The 17,403-nt window shown below is 46.8% G+C and overlaps 1 protein-coding gene across 1 annotated transcript in view; it reads right to left on the bottom strand.

The window, feature by feature from the left end:
- Window positions 1–2,098: 2,098 nt before the first annotated feature.
- Window positions 2,099–17,403, bottom strand: part of LOC308676472 (zinc finger CW-type PWWP domain protein 1-like) — a gene marked incomplete at its 5' end in the record, with an annotated part of 32,774 nt that continues 17,469 nt past the window's right edge. The window contains 8 exons of the mRNA XM_081342286.1: window positions 2,099–2,694; window positions 5,695–5,758; window positions 5,997–6,094; window positions 6,200–6,275; window positions 14,632–14,706; window positions 15,019–15,102; window positions 16,217–16,321; window positions 17,054–17,129. Of these exons, the coding sequence (XP_081198412.1) occupies window positions 2,579–2,694; window positions 5,695–5,758; window positions 5,997–6,094; window positions 6,200–6,275; window positions 14,632–14,706; window positions 15,019–15,102; window positions 16,217–16,321; window positions 17,054–17,129 (694 nt within the window). The 3' untranslated portion in view covers window positions 2,099–2,578. The remainder of the gene's footprint in view (window positions 2,695–5,694; window positions 5,759–5,996; window positions 6,095–6,199; window positions 6,276–14,631; window positions 14,707–15,018; window positions 15,103–16,216; window positions 16,322–17,053; window positions 17,130–17,403) is intronic.

Below are 17,403 nucleotides of genomic sequence, written 5' to 3'. Positions count from 1 at the left end.
CCCACCGCTCCCTTCCCCCCCCCCCCCCCCCGATGCTTTTTCAAATCTTCTCTAATCCTGCAGCACGATGGACTACAGGTCCCATCATTTCTCTTCCCTGTAATTCTGCTTTAGAACCATGGAAGCCACTGGTCATTGCCACCCTTTAACAATAATAAAAAGAACAGGTTTGCTGGGTGTTTGAGCTCTGTCGGTGCTTTCCATTCAAAATGTTGTTTTATTAGCTGCTGCCAAGGTTTTCTTTGGGGTCTAAAGCAGGCTTGACCAAGCTTGGCTATTTTTAAGACTTGTGGACTTCAACTCCCAGAATTCCTCAGCCTATTTTTTTTCCCCTCTCCTCCCTCCTAGAGCGGAGAGATTGCAAAGGAAGGGATCGCCCCAATGGGTGTACCTTTAGTCCCAGGGGATTCTGGGAGTTGAAGTCCACAAGTCTTCAAGTGGCCCAAAACGGACAGCCCTGGTCTAGTGGTGAGGAAATCACGTGTTTGCCTGGATATTTTAAGGTATTTATAAAAAAAAAAATCCTTTCCCAAGCTTGTTGCCATGTGAAAAAAAAAGAAAGATGGATTGACCCCATTTGAGCCAGCTGGCCACAAAAATGAGCATTTCCCAATCTGGAGACAAAGACATCTCTTTGGGATTTGCAGGCCGTTGAAAGCAAACTCTGAGTCAGCCCTCAAAAATGCCACGGGAACCTCAGGCGAACCAAGTTACGGTGGAGTTTTCAAGAAAAGACGGGCCGTAGAGCAGTCCCAGCGTGGCCGCTTTGAAAGACTGGTGGACTTCAACTCCCAGAAGGCACAGCTGGGACAGCCCTGCTTTAAGACCACAAACAAAACTCTCGAAGCAGTGAATAAACAGAATCAAAACAATATTTTGAATGGAAAGCACTGGAAAAAGTAGGCACACGGGGGGAAAAAAGTACACCGGGATTAAAAAAAAAAGGGGGGGGGGACAGCTGGCTGGGGAATTCTGGGAGTTGGAAGTCCACAAGTCTTAAAAGTTGTCAAAAGTTGGATAGCTTTAGTACTCCTGCCTTGAAAAGGGGATCAGGCTAAAAGACCTCCAAGGCCCCCTCTTATTCTGTTTTTGCTGCAGTGAAGGCAGGGTTGGGGGGGGGAGGCCCAACCGGGAAAAGTCTGCGCCCCCCCAGCCAAAAATGCCTCCGGGCCCATTCTACGCCAGACCCCTGGGGACCTGGGAGTCAGGAAATGGATTTGGCCATTCTGTGCTTTGCGACCTTGAGCAAAATGCGGCTTCCTCCAAGGCTGGGCAGTTGTGTCCCCCCCCCACCCCAAGCAGCTGAAACAAAAGAGGCTGACATTCCGGTCAGATCCTGAATCCAACTCCAGGCGGGACCCCCCCTCCCTGGAAGCTGCCTCAGCGGATATGATGATGGTGGTGAGAGGGAGAGCGCCTGGTTTGGAACTGGGTGCCCCAGTTTTGGGGGAAATACCCTAGCGATGCAAAGTTGGGAAAGGGTCTAATAAAAAATATTTACGCGCTCTCTCTGTGGGATTGCAACCGGCTTTAAAAGGTTTAGCGCAAACCTACGGGCCAATAAATCCCATGCATTGGAATAAATTATGCAAAGCTGCTAAATTTGCACACAGATGCCTTTTAAGTTGTTTGCAAGGCGGGCGCCCAGAAGAAAGCGCCGAGAGAGGCGGATTTGTTGGGCCTTTTAAAAGAGAAAAGGGGTCACGATCAAAATTCAGACGCTTCAGTGACTCGCATTTACGACGGTCACAGGGCCCCGGGGGACACCTACTCCCCTTTTGCCACCTTCTGACAAGCAGAGTCAATGGGGGAAGCCGGATTACTTAACCGCGTTAAAAACTTGGCCCTTGACAACTGCGGCGAGGAAGGTCGTGAAACGGGGCAAAACAACACTTAGCAACGGAAACTTTGGCCTCACTCGTGATTGTAAGCCGAGGGCTCCCTGTACTACTAGCGTTTTCACTGGCCGATGTCAGTGTTCCTGACAAATTTGGGCAAGGGGCCCCGGCCTCTTCCTGCTTTCCCCTCGGCCTTCTACGATCACGGGGATAAAATTACGGCAGCTTTTAGTGACTGGCATCGGAGCACCGAGGAGGCATTAAATGGAAAACTGGCTTTTAATGGAGCTTGGCTGCGGACTGGAAGGAAGCGACGGGCGGGAGGAGCAGAGCCCCCTCAGGCAGCGCCGGATCTCGGCCAACAAGGAGGTGCCGGTCGAGCCCCTCAGACGGGGCCTTTCTCTCTCCGGGCTCGGACTTCTGCCTGGTTGGCGGCTCGGCTTCCAGCGGTTCGTTTCTCGTTTCGCAACCCGTTGAAATGCCAGCCGTCCCCGGCTTCCCAAGCCAGCCGGACTCCGAAAGGAAAAGCACAGACGGCCTCCTCCTCCGCCAGGCTGCCGTGATGCGGTGCTCTGACGGTTGCAGCGCCGTTCTTCAAAGAAGGCCAGAGGGGAGTCCTTGGGAGAGCCGCCCTCCTCCTCCTCCTCCTCCTCCTCCTCCTCCTCCTCCTCCTCCTCCTCCTCCTCCTCCTCTCTCCCAGGGCTTCCTTCGTTCCCTCTGGCCGAGCTTCTGGGGAGCCCTCAGACCTGTTCAGGCCGTCTTTCCGGCTGGGCTAGCGAGAGGCGGCGGAGTCGGCCGGGCTGCTGCTGCTGCTGCCGCCGCAGGAACAGGGGCGCCTGGCCCGAGGCGCCTGGCCCTGCGGCACAAAGGAGGAGCCCAGAGGCCAGTGAGAGTCTGCCAGAGCAAAGAGGGCCAGGCCCGCCCTCCTCCCCACGCCAGACGGACCCCGCCACCCTCCAGGCCCTGCTGCCGGACTGGGAGACGCTTCCCACTCGCGGAAACACCGGCTACCAAGCGCCCTTCTTGGCCGGGCACACAGCAGACGCTGTCCGTTTTCATTCGTTCCTTGGTTCATTCATTCATCCTCTCTCTCACCTTCCTGACTACTCCTCTGCTTTCCCGTTGCTTGATCAGATCCTCGGGGTGTAGCTGCCACTTTGGGGGCAGTTCTCTCTCGCCGGCTCTTCTTCGACACAGGGGGGGCACTTTCAGGCCCTAACTTGTTTTTTTTATCCCCTGTATGAAATACACACACACACACACACACACACACACACACACACACACACACTGTCGTTAGGACAGGGGGGATCTGAAGACAATTCTTTTCTCCCGAGAATGAAATGAAGTAAAAACCAAGTCTGAGACGGCACATAGGGTCTCCTGCTTGAACGAGGGGGGGGTTGCGCTGGAGGACCTCTGGGGTCCCCCCCCTTCCATCTCCATCATTCTGCTCTTCTGTCTGCGACCGTGTGCGTATCCCTCCCATCGAGCCCAAAGAGGATCCGGACCGCTGCCGGATCTGCTGTCACGGGCAGAGGGGGTTGGACTAGAGGACCTCCAGGGTCTCTTCCAGCCCTACCGTTCCATCTTCTACGCTGCTTCTACATCTGACTGTGCCTGGACCAGGTTTCTGCCAAGGAGGTCCCCAGCCGGCCAGAGGCCGCAGGGAAGAGCCTCACCGGGGCCAATGACCAGGCCAGGGAGAGCCTTGACCTCGTCCTTTGGGGAGGGGCTGGCCGTGCTGCAACAGGGCGGAGGGCTGGGGAGGGGCAGGGATGGCCAAGGGGAGGGGGGGGGCTTCTCAGCTTGCCGTGACTGGCTTGGTTCGAGGACTTCTCCCAAGGCTAGAAACCTGGTGGGACGAGGGGAATCTCCCGAAGGATTTATGCCATGACCTTCTCGCCAAGAGAGGCAAGAAATACACGGAAAGACCTATTGGGAATGTTTCTGTCTATGTTCCTGGCTGCTCTTTTTATTTTATTTATTTATATTTTGCCTTTCTAGACAAAAGAGGGACTTTTTTTTATAGTGTTTTTAATTTGGGTTGCGCTGTTTTTACTTTGTTAGCCAAAGCTAATGAATGAGACGAGCGGCCATATAAATGCGTGAAATAAATAAAACACCCAATGGCATGGGGAGGTGGGCCCAGGCTAAGATCTGCTGCCCCCAAACTCCCCCCAGCCGAGCTCCCCACCCTTCTCTTCAGGTTATACCTCTGCTTCTGCCAAGATCCTCTGTCTTCCGGCACGCAGCTTAGACTGACTAGACCAACCCAAGTAGTCCAACGTGGGGAGAAGGCTGGCAGGATTTGGGAATGGCCAGTCTAGAGAAAAGAAGGGCTAGGGGGGAGCTGATAGCAGGATTCCAGTATTGGAGGGGCTGCCACAAAGAAGAGCGGGGGGGGGGGTGCAACCTATTTTCCAAAACGAGAAGCCACAGTTGGAAACTAATCAAAGAAGCAACCTGGAACTAAGGAGAAACTTTCTGACAGTTAAAAAAATGAATCAGGGGAACAGCCTGCCTCCGGAAGTGGTGGGCGCTCCATCACTGGAGGTTTTTAAGAAGAGGCTGGACAGCCGCTAGTCTGCAATGGAATAGGGCCCTGGCGGCGAGCCTATGGCACGCAGAGCCCTCTCTGTGGGCACGCGCACCGTCGCCCCAGTCCTAGGCCTTCAGCTGGGTTTTATAAAACCTTTCCGCCACCGTGTGCAAAAAGAAAAAAAAAGGTTCAATCAATCAACTTCAACTTCTCGCGGGGAAAAAAAAGATCTCGCAAAGTTTGAATTGATTGATTGAACTTTTTAGCCCCACCCAGTCTGCCGTTACCACCGCGGCCACGCCCACCCAATGGGCCAGGCCCACCCGGCACCCGACGATACGTAAGTGGGTTTTGGGTTGCAGTTTGGGCGCTAAAGGTTCGCCATCACTGGAACAGGGTCTCCTGCTTGACCAGGGGGCTGGACTAGAAGACCTCCGAGGCCCCTTCCAACTCTGTGATTCTATTAGTCTAACAAAGAGAAGGACTAGGCGTGACATGATGGCAGTCTTCTAAATATTTGAGGGGCTGCCCCAAAGAGGAGGGGCTCCACCTATTCTCCAAAGCGCCTGAAGAAGGCAGAAGAAGCAACGCGTGGATGGAAAACGTATCCAGGGGAGAACCAAGCTAGAACTAAGGAGGAATTTCCTGGCAGCGAGAACAATTAAGCAGTGGAACATCTTGTCTCCAGAAATTGTGGGTGCCCCAAGACTGGAGGTTTTTAAGGAGACGTTCTGTGGACCTTCCGCTGTTCGACACCCAGGCAGAACGGAGAGCTTCAGAGGCTCCCTGGCTTCGGTGATAGAAAAAGGGAAGGGGGCGATATGGAAGCTATTGGACAAAATAGGGGAGAGTGAAACATAAGAGTGCCAACGCTGCTAAGGTGGAATGTTTTGCTTTGAGAACAGTTGGAGGTGCAACCATTTTCTCCTTATGTTTTACTCTTAGAGTTAGAAGATGCCGGGGCGGGGGGGGGGAGGAATGTGCACGAGAGTTTAGCTAGACATAACAATACCGAACCTAGTGTGAGAACCAAGGTTATTGAAATAAGAGATGATAAAGAATTGGCGGGCTGGAGGGAAAGCCTGCATTTCAAACTAACTGGGGAATGTGATTTAGGACTGTTCATTGGGGGAGGGAATTGTGCTTTGATACTATGTGCTCAGGGAAGGGGAACTCGGTTTTGGCTTCCACCGTGTTAGTGCCGATGCTATGCTTCTCGAATAAAGATCCTTTAAGGAAAACAACAAAGGAAGTCTGCTCTTTCATCTGTCGGAACCGTGACATTTAGCTTTTGCCACTATTGCACACACATACCTTTCATATCCATGGTGTTCTTGACATTTGCATTGGGTTTCACTGCCGATATTTCGTGAAGAAGCTGGAAAAGAAATATTGTTTGCTCACTGAAGAGCAGAAAGCAGTACGGCCTCCTAAAGACACCCAGTGGGAAAAAATGGAATGATTCTAAATGTTTCTACTGCTGCAAAAAGAACCCAGTGAGCAGGCAGCAGGGAGGGAAAACGGGCGCGACGCCAGGAGCGTTTGCACCCTGAGGCCTCCCGCACTTTTAGCGATCGGTGCTGAGCTGCCATCCCACGGTCCCCGTTAAATCTCACCTTTCCTGGATTCTTGCTGGAGGCTGCCGTGTTCTTATTCCCACCTTTTGTTTCTGGGGCCCCTTTGAGCGGAGGCCTGGAGGCCGAGTTATTCTGCTCTACAATACAAGAAGGAACCGAGAACACGCGTGTTCCCTCAAGGTAGGGGGAGAGCCTGCTTTTCCTGTTTCCGGCATCTGACCCCATGTGGCACTCCCCGTTACCTTTCAGGATTTTGTCGTCTTTGGGAGATGCTTTGTTTTTGAATCGGCTGTGGAAGCCGAATCTCCTTATTCTCTCCTAGAGGAAGAGAGCAAAGGGACCTGCACTGAGAAGCTAGTTAACTACAGGGCTTTTCAACCTTTTCACAGATTGGACCACTTTTAGGACACGACAGTATTTGAGTACCACCAGTGCTTAGCAAGGTGTCAAAAACTTGATGACTAAAAAAAAAATTAGATTAGATTCATTTGTTGCTATATAAATGGCTAGTTTATAACATTATGGAAAAGTAAAAAGTTGAGGTTCAATGTTAAGGCTTCCTTCTACTGCAACAAAGGAAGTCTGCTCTTTTTCCCTCCCCCCACCTCACTTTCCCCCCCTTTTTCCTCCCCACTGTGTCCTACTATTTGCTTTTGTATTTTTGTATTCTATTCTATAATCTCATAAACTATTACAAACTGTATAAAAAAAGGAAAAAAAGTACCAGTTTTAATTTCTTCGGTGGCTGTTCCTTTGCTGAATCACTTTCCCTTTCCACTGACAAATCTATGATGAATTTATCCATGTTTATTAATATGCACCACTACCAGCTAGCTCAGGGGTCTGCAAACTTGGTACTTTTAAGACTTGTGGACTTCAACTCCCAGAATTCCTGAGCCCTCATGGCTGGCTGAGGAATTCTGGGAGTTGAAGTCCACAGGTTACCCTCAAGAACCTTATCTGCTTTTGAATCCACCCATCATTCCCCCATAGCTGAACCCGCCTGAGCTGAAGTAAGAGGAACAAATAAGTTTTATTTTAAAATACTAAACATTTGCACTCTTTTTTTTATTGAAAAGTTTTAAAATACATTTTATCTTTAACAGTCCCCCCTCCCCCTCCCCAACCTATCCCTCCCTCCCCCTCCCCCCCCTTTCCCCCCTCCCCCCCCCCCCGACTTCCCAGAGCTAAGTACAGGGTATAAAAACAAAGAACAATCATAAACATCCATATGCTACCAACAATAAATTCTTAAATCTATCACTCTCTAGCTCATATAAAATAACTACAAGCAATATTAATATTACATATAAAAAGAAAGAAAAAAGAAAAAAAGAAAGGAAGACTTATTCAAATGCTAAGTGAAACTTTTTAGTCCCATATTTCTTCTGAATATATTCAATCCATTTTTCCCACTCCATAATATAACGTTCTTGCGAATGATCTTTCAAATAAGCCGAAATCTTTGCCATTTCTGCCAAGTCAGAAACCTTTAAAGTCCATTCTTCTATAGTCGGCAGCTCCTCCTTCTTCCAATACTGACCTATTAAAAGTCTTGCTGCTGTAACTAAATTTAACATTAACTTAGTGTCCACAACAGTAGCACCTGTAATTATACCCAACAAAAAAAATTGCGGACAAAACTTTATCTTTTGCTTGAAGATCTTCTGCATATTCCACCAAATTTTTATCCAAAAAGCCTTGACCTTTTTACAAGTCCACCATATGTGAAAATATGTTGCATCTTCACCACCACACCTCCAGCATTTTGGCTGATAATTCGGATACATACTTGCAAGCTTTTTAGGATCTAAATGCCATCTATAAAACATTTTATAAAAGTTCTCTCTTAAGTTTTGAGCTTGTGTAAATTTTACGTTCCTCACCCAGATCTTTTCCCACGTATCCATTGTAATAACTTCTTGGATGTTCTGGGCCCATTTTATCATACAGTCTTTAACCAGTTCTGTTTCTGAATCAATTTCTATCAATGCAAGATATATCCGTTTGATATATGCTGGACCCTGATTTCTAATTTGCTTTATCAAATTTTCATCAGTCATTGCAAAACCAGTTTTCTGATCTTCTTTCCACCTGGCCCGTAATTGAGTATATTGAAACCAGGTTTGAACAATCTTCTCATCTCGCAAGAAATTATACGATTTTAAACACCATACACTTCTTTCCAAGCTTAAAATCTCCTTATACGTAGTCACGTCATGTTTAAAACCAACATTTATGTTTTCTATTGCGTGTTTTGGAATAGCCCACAATGGTATCTTGCAGTCTAACTTGTATCTATACTTTTTCCAAACTCTCAACAATGCCTGTCTTAAAATATGCACTTTAAACACATTATCTACCTTCTTATCATACAACAAATACGCATGCCAGCCAAATAACAAGTCGTGGCCCTCAAGATTTAATAATCTCTCTTGTGTCAAATTAATCCAATCACTTATCCCTGCTAACGCAGCAGCTTCATAATATAATTTAAGATTGGGCATTTTAAGACCACCTCTTTCACGAGTATCCTGCATAATCTTAAGTTTAACTCGTGGCCTTTTCCCTGCCCAAACAAATTTATTGATACCCCGTTGCCATTCTTCCAAATTAGAATCTTTCTTAAGAACCGGTATCATTTGAAATAAGAATAAAAATTTAGGCAGGACATTCATTTTCACTGCTGCGATTCTTCCCAACAAAGACAATTGCAATTTTTCCCAACTCTCCATTTCTTTTTGAATTTTGCCCCATAGTTTTTCATAGTTATTTTTATATAACTTTGTATTAGAGGGTGACAAAAACACCCCCAAATATTTGACCCTTTTAGCAATCTCAAATCCAGTTAATCCTTCTAAAAGAGCCTTTTGCGATACTGTCATATTTTTGGCCAGAATTTTAGTTTTTTGTGCATTAACTTTAAATCCAGAAACCCTCCCATATTGCATTATTATCTCCATCAGGTCCACAACAGAATTTTCTGGCTGGGTCAATGTAATAACCAGATCGTCTGCGAACGCCCTCAATCTATAATCCTGATCTCTAATTTGAATACCCTTAATTTTTCCGGAGTTCCGAATTTTTATCAATAATATCTCCAATGTTAAAACAAATAATAAAGGTGATAACGGACACCCTTGTCTTGTGCCCTACTCAATATTACATGCTTCAGTCAAACTATTGTTAACTATTATTCGGGCCGTTTGTTTTTGATATAATGCCCTAATTGGTTGCAAAAATTTATCCCCAAAATTCATTTTATCTAAAACTTTCATCAAAAATTGCCAATTCAATTGATCAAAAGCTTTTTCAGCATCTAAGAAAATTAGCGCCGCAGGGATCTGGTTGTTCCTTTCCAAAAACTCTAACACATCAACTATATGCCTCACATTATTTTTCATTTGCCTACCACTGATAAACCCAGTTTGATCCCCATGAATCACCTGTTGCAGAACCCTCATCAATCTGTTAGCCAACACCTTAGCAAATATTTTATAATCTGTATTTAGAAGTGATATCGGTCTATAATTTTTAACTTGAGTAGCATCTTGATCTTCCTTCGGAATCAAAGAGATAAAAGCAGTTCTCCAAGACGGAGGCACCTTTCCCCCTCTCTGAATTGACTGAAACAGTTCCTTTAACGGCTTTATCAACTCCATTTGTAAATTTTTATAGTAAACCGCAGTCAAACCATCCGTACCTGGCGCTTTATCCAGCTTCAATTCCTTAATTGCTATAAGAATTTCTTCTTCTGTTATCAACTGGTTAATCTCCTCTTTTTGTACTTGCGTAAGAACCGGGATGCTAGCATTCTCCAAATATACATCAATGTCTTTTTCATTAATCTTTTCCTTAGCATATAATTTAGAATAAAAATCCACAAAGGCTTCCTTAATAAGATCCTGTTGAAACACAACCTTTACCTTATGTTCAATTTTATCTATATTAGAAGCCCTTTGCTTTTTCCTTAGTCTATAAGCTAGCCATCTACCTGGCTTATTAGCATTGCAAAAAGTATTATGCCTAGCAAACCGCAAGTTGGTTGCCACTTGATCAGCCATCAATTTATCGAATTGTCCTCTTAATAGCTTAATAACTTCCTTAGTCTTTACATCCGATGGATTCAAAATTAAGACCTTTTCTTTTTCCCTAATTTCATTCTCCAGTTCTTTCCTTCTGGCTTCCAAAGTACGTCTGTATTTATTATTCATATATATCAACACCCCTCTCATGTAGGCCTTGCTAGCATCCCAAACCATGTCCATAGAAGTATCCTTATTCATATTAATTTCAAAAAAATCCTTCATCCGCTGTTTACATTCTTCCACATTTCTCTGATTTCTAAACAAATTCTCATTTACACGCCACGAGCGCCTATCCCTATTGTCCTTATTGATCTCTAACCAAACGACTGTGATCCGAAATAGTCCTTGCACAAATCTTTACCTTCTTAATCCTAGAAAAAAGATCATTAGTCAACAAAATAAAATCAATCCTAGAAAAAGATTGATGTCTGTCAGAAAAAAAAGTATAATCCTTTTCACGTAGGTGTATGTCACGCCAGATATCTCTCAATTCCAAGTCGTCCTTCATTTCAAAAAAAGATTTAGGCAATCTGGCATGACTCAGAGCACGCTTAAAAGAACCCGCCTTGTCCATCTGTACATCCAATACACCATTCCAGTCCCCCATAAAAATAAACGATTTATAATCCAATTGAGTAAGCTTTGTATGAAGTGAACTAAAAAAATCAGCTTGTTGTTGATTAGGAGCATACAGTCCAACTAAAAGCGTTTTTTTACCTTCTAACAACAAATCTATCATAACATATCTTCCTTGCGTATCTGCTTCAATTAATTCCGCTGTTAGAGTACTTTTAACGTAGACAACCACTCCATTTTTCTTATTCATCGCAGAAGCAACAAATTGCGTACCCAACCTTGAGTTCGATAAATACTTTTGGTCCATAACCCTAATATGCGTTTCTTGCAAACATATAACATCAATCTTAAATTGTTTTAAATATTGAAAAACTTTCTTTCTCTTCTGTGGTGAATTTAATCCATTGACATTCCAGGTTAGGAATTTAGTCGCCATGCGTGGCATCCCGAAGCTTTTGAAGCACATCTTTAATAGCCCCTATATTTTCTTTGGGCCGCGCTCCTCCCACAGCTTCACTATAAGTACGCTTTGAGAATTCCATAAACTTCTGCTGGTCTTGCTCTTGTACTTGTCTTGCTCGTTTTACAGCGGCGCGCGTCAACCTCTGCTCTCCAGCAGCCACCAATGAAGCTGTAGTTTGATCCCCTCCAGCACCATTCTCCTCTGTCTGTCCATCGTCAGCCTCTTGAGGTTTTCCCTCTCCAGATCCCTTTGCTGCTTCCAGGAGTGATAGTGGGGTTGCTTTTAAAACATTGTTGTAAAAATCACGCGCCTGAGTCACAGTAACCAGACGATATCTTTTACCTTCGTACATCACCACCAGTCCAACTGGAATCTCCCATCTAAACTTAATATCATGTTGCTTAAGTTCCTGTACGAGGAATGCAAAATCCTTCCTTCTCCTTAAAATCTTTGGAGGAATTTCTTTTAGAACCAAAACTTCTTGCTCAGCAACCACAACTTTAGTATCATAAGCAGCTTGAATAACTTCATCTCTAGTTGCTCTCTTTGTAAAATAGACCACCACATCTCTAGGTAGCTTCCTCTGCCTTGCAATCCATGAATTTACACGAAAAGCTTTATCCATACATCCCTCTATTTCAGATGCTGGCTGACCCAATACTACTTCCAAAGCCTCAGAAATCAGCTGCTTTAGGTCTTCTTTAGGATTCTCTTTTAAGCCCCTGATTCTTATAGCATACTGCATCTGATGATACTGGACAAGACTCAATTCTCCGTCCATTTTGTCCCTTAAATTTTCATTCTCCAGTACCTTTACTTCTAATATGATATTCTTTTGACTAAGATCCTCCATTTTTTCTTACAAACATTGCACACATTCAGCCACGCTTTCCACTGTAGACAAGATGTCTACCCTCATTGCACTAAACTTCTCGTTAAGCTTCTCTTCCATCCTCTCCTCCAATTTCTCCATTCTCTCCTCCAACTTTGCCACCTTATCATCCAGCATTTCTGAAATTACCTGGGATTGCCTTGCAAAGGCGTCTTGTAAATCCTTAAGTGTCAATGCCACAGGAGGTGCAGGAGGAAGCAGAGCTTGCAACGATGTCTGTTGCACCGGGGAAGTTCCCGCACTCCGAAGAACTTTAGAGGAAGATTTAGCCGCCATCTTTCTTCACTTTCACTTGTTGCGCACTTTCACTTTAAGTTTATAAAGTCCATCAAGCTAAAGAGTAAGAATAAAAGTCCTCTTCACCTGAACCTCCTGTACCGCTCTGCCTGCTCCTTTTACTCCATAGTCTTTCCTTCTGGCAGGGGTGGTCGCAAACGCCTGGCTCCGCTCCAAAAATCCCGGAGCAGAGACGCTAAACAGCTGGGAGCAACCCAGGCTACGGGGGAGTTCAATCCTTCAGCCGCCCGAGCTTTCAGCTCAGGCGGCCCCAGAGAACTCAACCCCTACCTGGGGCCTCACCCCCTCCTCTTCTCCCGAGGAGGGGGCTTCAAATCCACCTAAACAGCTGATCGGCGCTGTTTTAGGTGGAAAAACTCAGCTGTGAAGCGGACAGCCCGAAACGGCTATCTTCGGTGCCGCGCCGCCACCGGAAGTCTCCAACATTTGCACTCTTTTTTTGTGTGTGGCATAAACGCATATTAGCGATGTTCGCCACCTGGAGTTACTTGATCAAGTTAATAAACTTGGGATATAAATAATTAATATAAACACACGTCTGTGGGAGAGAAAGCTGGGCCACCATAAGTCAGGCAGGCATATAAATTTAATATATTATTTTGACTGAGTTGGCATTTTTGCCCACCCGGCGAGTCCTTCCCAAGGACCTGAGACAGGTAGATGTAATTGTTGGTGTCAAAGGTATCCTTGCAGGATGTAACTGTCCCAAGCAAAGGTGCCTTTTGCATTATCATCATCATCACCACCACCAAACCCTGAGGAAAATGCCCCCCTCCCCCGTGTCAGGTGACACAGAAGGGTTAATCACCTTCCTATTTAAAATATTAGCAGCTTGCCTTGCAAGGCTGTCTGCCTTATACCCAACGAGAGATTTCTGATAAGGAAAGGAAAAATCGGTCTGTGTTTGTTTGAAACAAGGCAGGTTCAAACAGCACCACATTTTACGGGTGCGCCTCCTCAATTCAGTGCAGTTTAGAAATAGGAAATATAAATAAATGGACAAAATTTTGCAAAGGGAGCTTGGGCCTGCACTAGCAATGCAGACATCGTGGCAATAACGAATGAAGCAGAAATGGATTATCCTAACAAACAGCACCCGAAGAGGAAGCCCGAATGAGCAGAAGTTAGGAGATGGTTTAATCAAGGGGCCTTTTCTCAGTGCTGAGTTAAAAACGTCTCCATCTCTCTTAACAGAAATCGAGACTGGCGTGAAATTTGCTCCCCACCCCCCCGTCACACACAATCGCTCTGCGGCTTCTATTGTGCGTGTTCTGACTCACTGTGGATGATGCTCTTCTGATAAGGTAGATATACTGTACATGGCAGGGCTTTTCAACCAGTGGTACGGCTACCACCTGTGGTACGTTGGCACCTGGCAGGTGGTACGCGACCATCCTAGGAAAGTGGCAGCACCGCACAAGCCGGAGCGAGAGACGGCTGGAGCTGCAGGGCTGTCGGGGCTCAGCGGAAGCGCCAGGATCCAGCTGGAAAACAGCACTGATCCCGGCGCTTCTGCTGAGCCCAGAAGAAGCAGCGATCAGCTGGAATGTTGCAGCATCTCCAGGGTCTTGTAATTTACATTCAGATTCTCGGCAACCGATTCATATTTATGACGGACACAGTGTCCCTGGGCCATGTGAAGCGACCCAAACCTGCTGCAACCACCCAGCAGAGGGGGAGGGGGAATAAAAACCAAACACCCCCCCACCCCACCCCCGCTGCCAATCCTCAACGGAAATGCTCACAACAATGAAAAGCTGGGAGAGGAGGAAGAGCGCCGCCGGGCGGGCAGGTGGGTGTCTCGCTTGGCTGTGGCTTGGGGGGCATTTTTTTCAGTGCCATTGTAGCTTCGAACAGTCACTAAGTGAACTGTTGTAAGTCGAGGACTACCTGTAGTTCATCAATTTTTTCCCTTTTTGGGGGGCAGGGGTCATCAAGTTTTTGACACCTTGCTAGGCGACCGGTGGTACTCGGATGTTGCCATATCCTAAAAGTGGCACAACGGGTGAAAAGGTTGAAAAGCCCTGGTATATAGCATGATACGTAAGATAGACAAATCAGCTGGTGGATTTCTCCCAGTTTTGCTACCCTCCCTGTCTGCCTGTCACCAAGAAAAACCTCTGCCAATCACAGGGCTGCAGCACACGGGGGGGGGGAATCAGGTGGGTCAGAGGAGTCCGCCTGTCACCTTGAGGCTGCCTCCCTCTTTTCCTAATGCCCCTTGTTCTGTCATAACCCAAACTGAATAGATTTACTCTTCCCTGAAAAGGTGACAAAGAGATTACACATCTTCAGGTGTCCCTTGGGCAATGTTGGGAAAGGGGGAGGGGGGGGAAGAGATGTGATGAAGACAATGACAGAAAAAAAAAGAGGTTGCCGAAGCTTGTGGACGCGTTTTGATGCAAGTGGAGCCAGTTCTAACATGCCGGGTCCCTAAGAACCAAAGCGCCACAAATCAGGCCTGGGGAAAAAGGAAAAAAAAGTACAAGGGACAACCAGAATCAGGTGGATTGAAATGTTGTGGCAGTTCAGTGTGTAGATCTGGGGTGGCCACTTTACGACTTGTGGGCTTAACTCCTAGAATTCCCCCCATGAGAGGGAATTGAAGGCCACAAAGTGGCCAGATTTGGAGACTCCTGGCCTAGAGCCCGAACAAAAGCGTTGAGAATATATGACGACGGTTATTCCAGGAAAAAAATTGCAACTTTTGCGGCCGCAAGCTTTGTAACCAGAATCCGGGCCCACCTGAATGCTGATTTGTTCTGCTTCTTTCGCCATTTCCAGAGCCGCTTTGAGGTCCTTCTTCTCACTTTTACTCCTGAGCTTGGCCTGGAACAGAGGCTTAAAATCAGAGCTGCCAATTTGTCGCGAAAGGGTTACTACGGGAGGATGCTAAACCATCATCCTCCCTCCGGTTTCCCCTTCCGTCCCTTGTTGTTTTTCAGCCCTGGAAATGAGGTGGTCTGGAAGAATGGGAACAGAAGCCTCTTTGCCGGGCCCCCCTTTTTCACACAGCTGGGGAGTTTGCCTTAGGGGTCAGGCAGGTTTTCCCCCTGGGGAGAAAGTTTGGGATTTTGTGGCTGTTGTGAAAAAAGGACGCTCCCGAGAGAAGAGTGGCTGGGAGGAGGAGTGGGCGCCGATCTTAATTTATAACCGTTCGAAGTGACAAGGGCGCTGGAAAAAGGGACCTACGACAGTTTTTCACACTTACGTCTGTTGCCCCACAGAGGCACGATCAGAATCCAGACTCTTGGACACTGGCTGATATCTGTGACGGTCGCAGCATCCCAGAGGGGTCCTGCCATTTCCCCCTTTGCAGCCTTCTGACAAGCAGCGTCAAGGGGGAGGCCAGATTCACTTAACAACCGTCGTAGTCACTTAACGACTGCTGCGGTGGACGTAGGTTTTTAAAGATGGTCACAAGTCCCTTTTTTCAGTGCCGTTGTAACTTCAAACGGTCACGAAATGAACTGTCGTAAGTCGAGGACCCCCTGTACCTTCATCAAAACAATTTGCTTAGAGCAGGGGTCTCCAAAGTCGGCAACTTTGAGGCTTGTGGGCTCCGACTCCCAGAATTCCTCAGCCAACCATGCAGTCCACAAGTTTTAAAGCTGCTAAGTTTGGAGACACACACACACACACACACACATTGATTTGGAATCACACACACTGTCACACACACACACACACACACACACACACACTCCTTTGCAACCTGCTACAGATCTGTGTCCCGAATCATCTGGACATGGGAGGCTCATTGAGGGACACACAAGGAAAGCAGACACAAGCTCTGTCACTTCGGCACATGGGTGGTGATGCCTCTCTCTCTCTCTCTCTCTCTCACACACACACACACACACACACACACAACACACACAACAAAAGCCTTGGATTTTTGTGGCCCGCTTGCCAAAGAAACCCTCAAAGGCCCTCCTCGTACCAAGGTGCTTCCTTCCCCAAGTGCTTCACCGTAGTTCTTCAGCTGGGAGGCAGAGATCCAGGCGCGGGTCACGGAGTGGCCGAAGAAGGTCACGTGGTACTTGGACTAAGCAAGAAGGAGAGAAGGTCAGTGGCCAGTGTGGGGAGAAGCCGCCTGCAGCAGAAGCGAAGCACGAGAGGCAAAGATACGACGGCCTTTGCAAGGAAAACCATAGGAGAAGCACTGGAAAGGCCCATCTTAGCTAGCAAGTCTAATTCCCCAGATCAGGAGTAGGCAACCTTGGCTCTTTTATGACTCGTGGACTTCAACTCCCAGAATTCCCTGAGACTGGACAGCCATTTGTCTGAAATGGTATAGGGTTTCCTGCCTTAGCAGGGGGTTGGACTAGATGACCTCCAAGGTCCCTTCCAACTTATTATTATTATTATACCTATACCTTTTAATAGGTATACCCATTATGGCCTGTTTACTCTCTTGTATCGGTAATCCCTTCCTCTGCAATCTCTACGCTAGATCAACTGCCCAGACACTGCTTGCCTGTCCCCAATTGGGGGGGGGGTGTTCTTTGCAACTCCTCCCCACCCTTTGGAGAAGAGGGGCAGTTGTCTGGCACCCCCTCCTCCCTTTGCTTTGGGGGGCAATTTTATTGGCCTCTGGCCGTCTTCCATTTTTTTAATTCATCCCGACTGTTTGCAGCTGGGCTGCCGGCTTCCCCTTTTTCGAGGAGTTCCCACTATCCCAAACGCCTCTCCTGCGAGGTCTGATTATAATGGGTGACCACATGGGTGGGGTACATAGATACACAAAAACGTGACAAGTAGACACAATATACTTAACAGGAAGTGAGTCTGCCTGGGAAGAAAACAGGAAGTACTCTTCGATGTCAGGGTCGGCTTCTATGATCCCTGGCCACCTAAAAACAGAGTCAGGAAGGAGAGCAGAGAACAATGAGCTACGGGGTCCCTGGTCAAGTTTTAGTTAATTAATTAAATTCATTCTTCTAACGAAGAAAGGTTGTTCTTCCTTTAATCCTTCTCTGAGAAATCTTGAAAGCCCAATGTGAAAATTTCACCTTAATTAATAATTGCCTCTTAAACATGACTCCCTTCTTGGAGGAGAGGGCAATGGAGAAGAGAACGCAATTCTGGCTTCTGCACCAGACACATAACCGCACTGTGCATAGCAAA

The sequence above is a fragment of the Vipera berus genome (assembly GCF_964194415.1).
Source record: "Vipera berus genome assembly, chromosome: W".
In the NCBI taxonomy this organism is placed as follows: domain Eukaryota; kingdom Metazoa; phylum Chordata; class Lepidosauria; order Squamata; family Viperidae; genus Vipera; species Vipera berus.
Note: the sequence above shows the minus strand (reverse complement) of the source record. Positions and strands in the feature narration are given on the sequence as shown.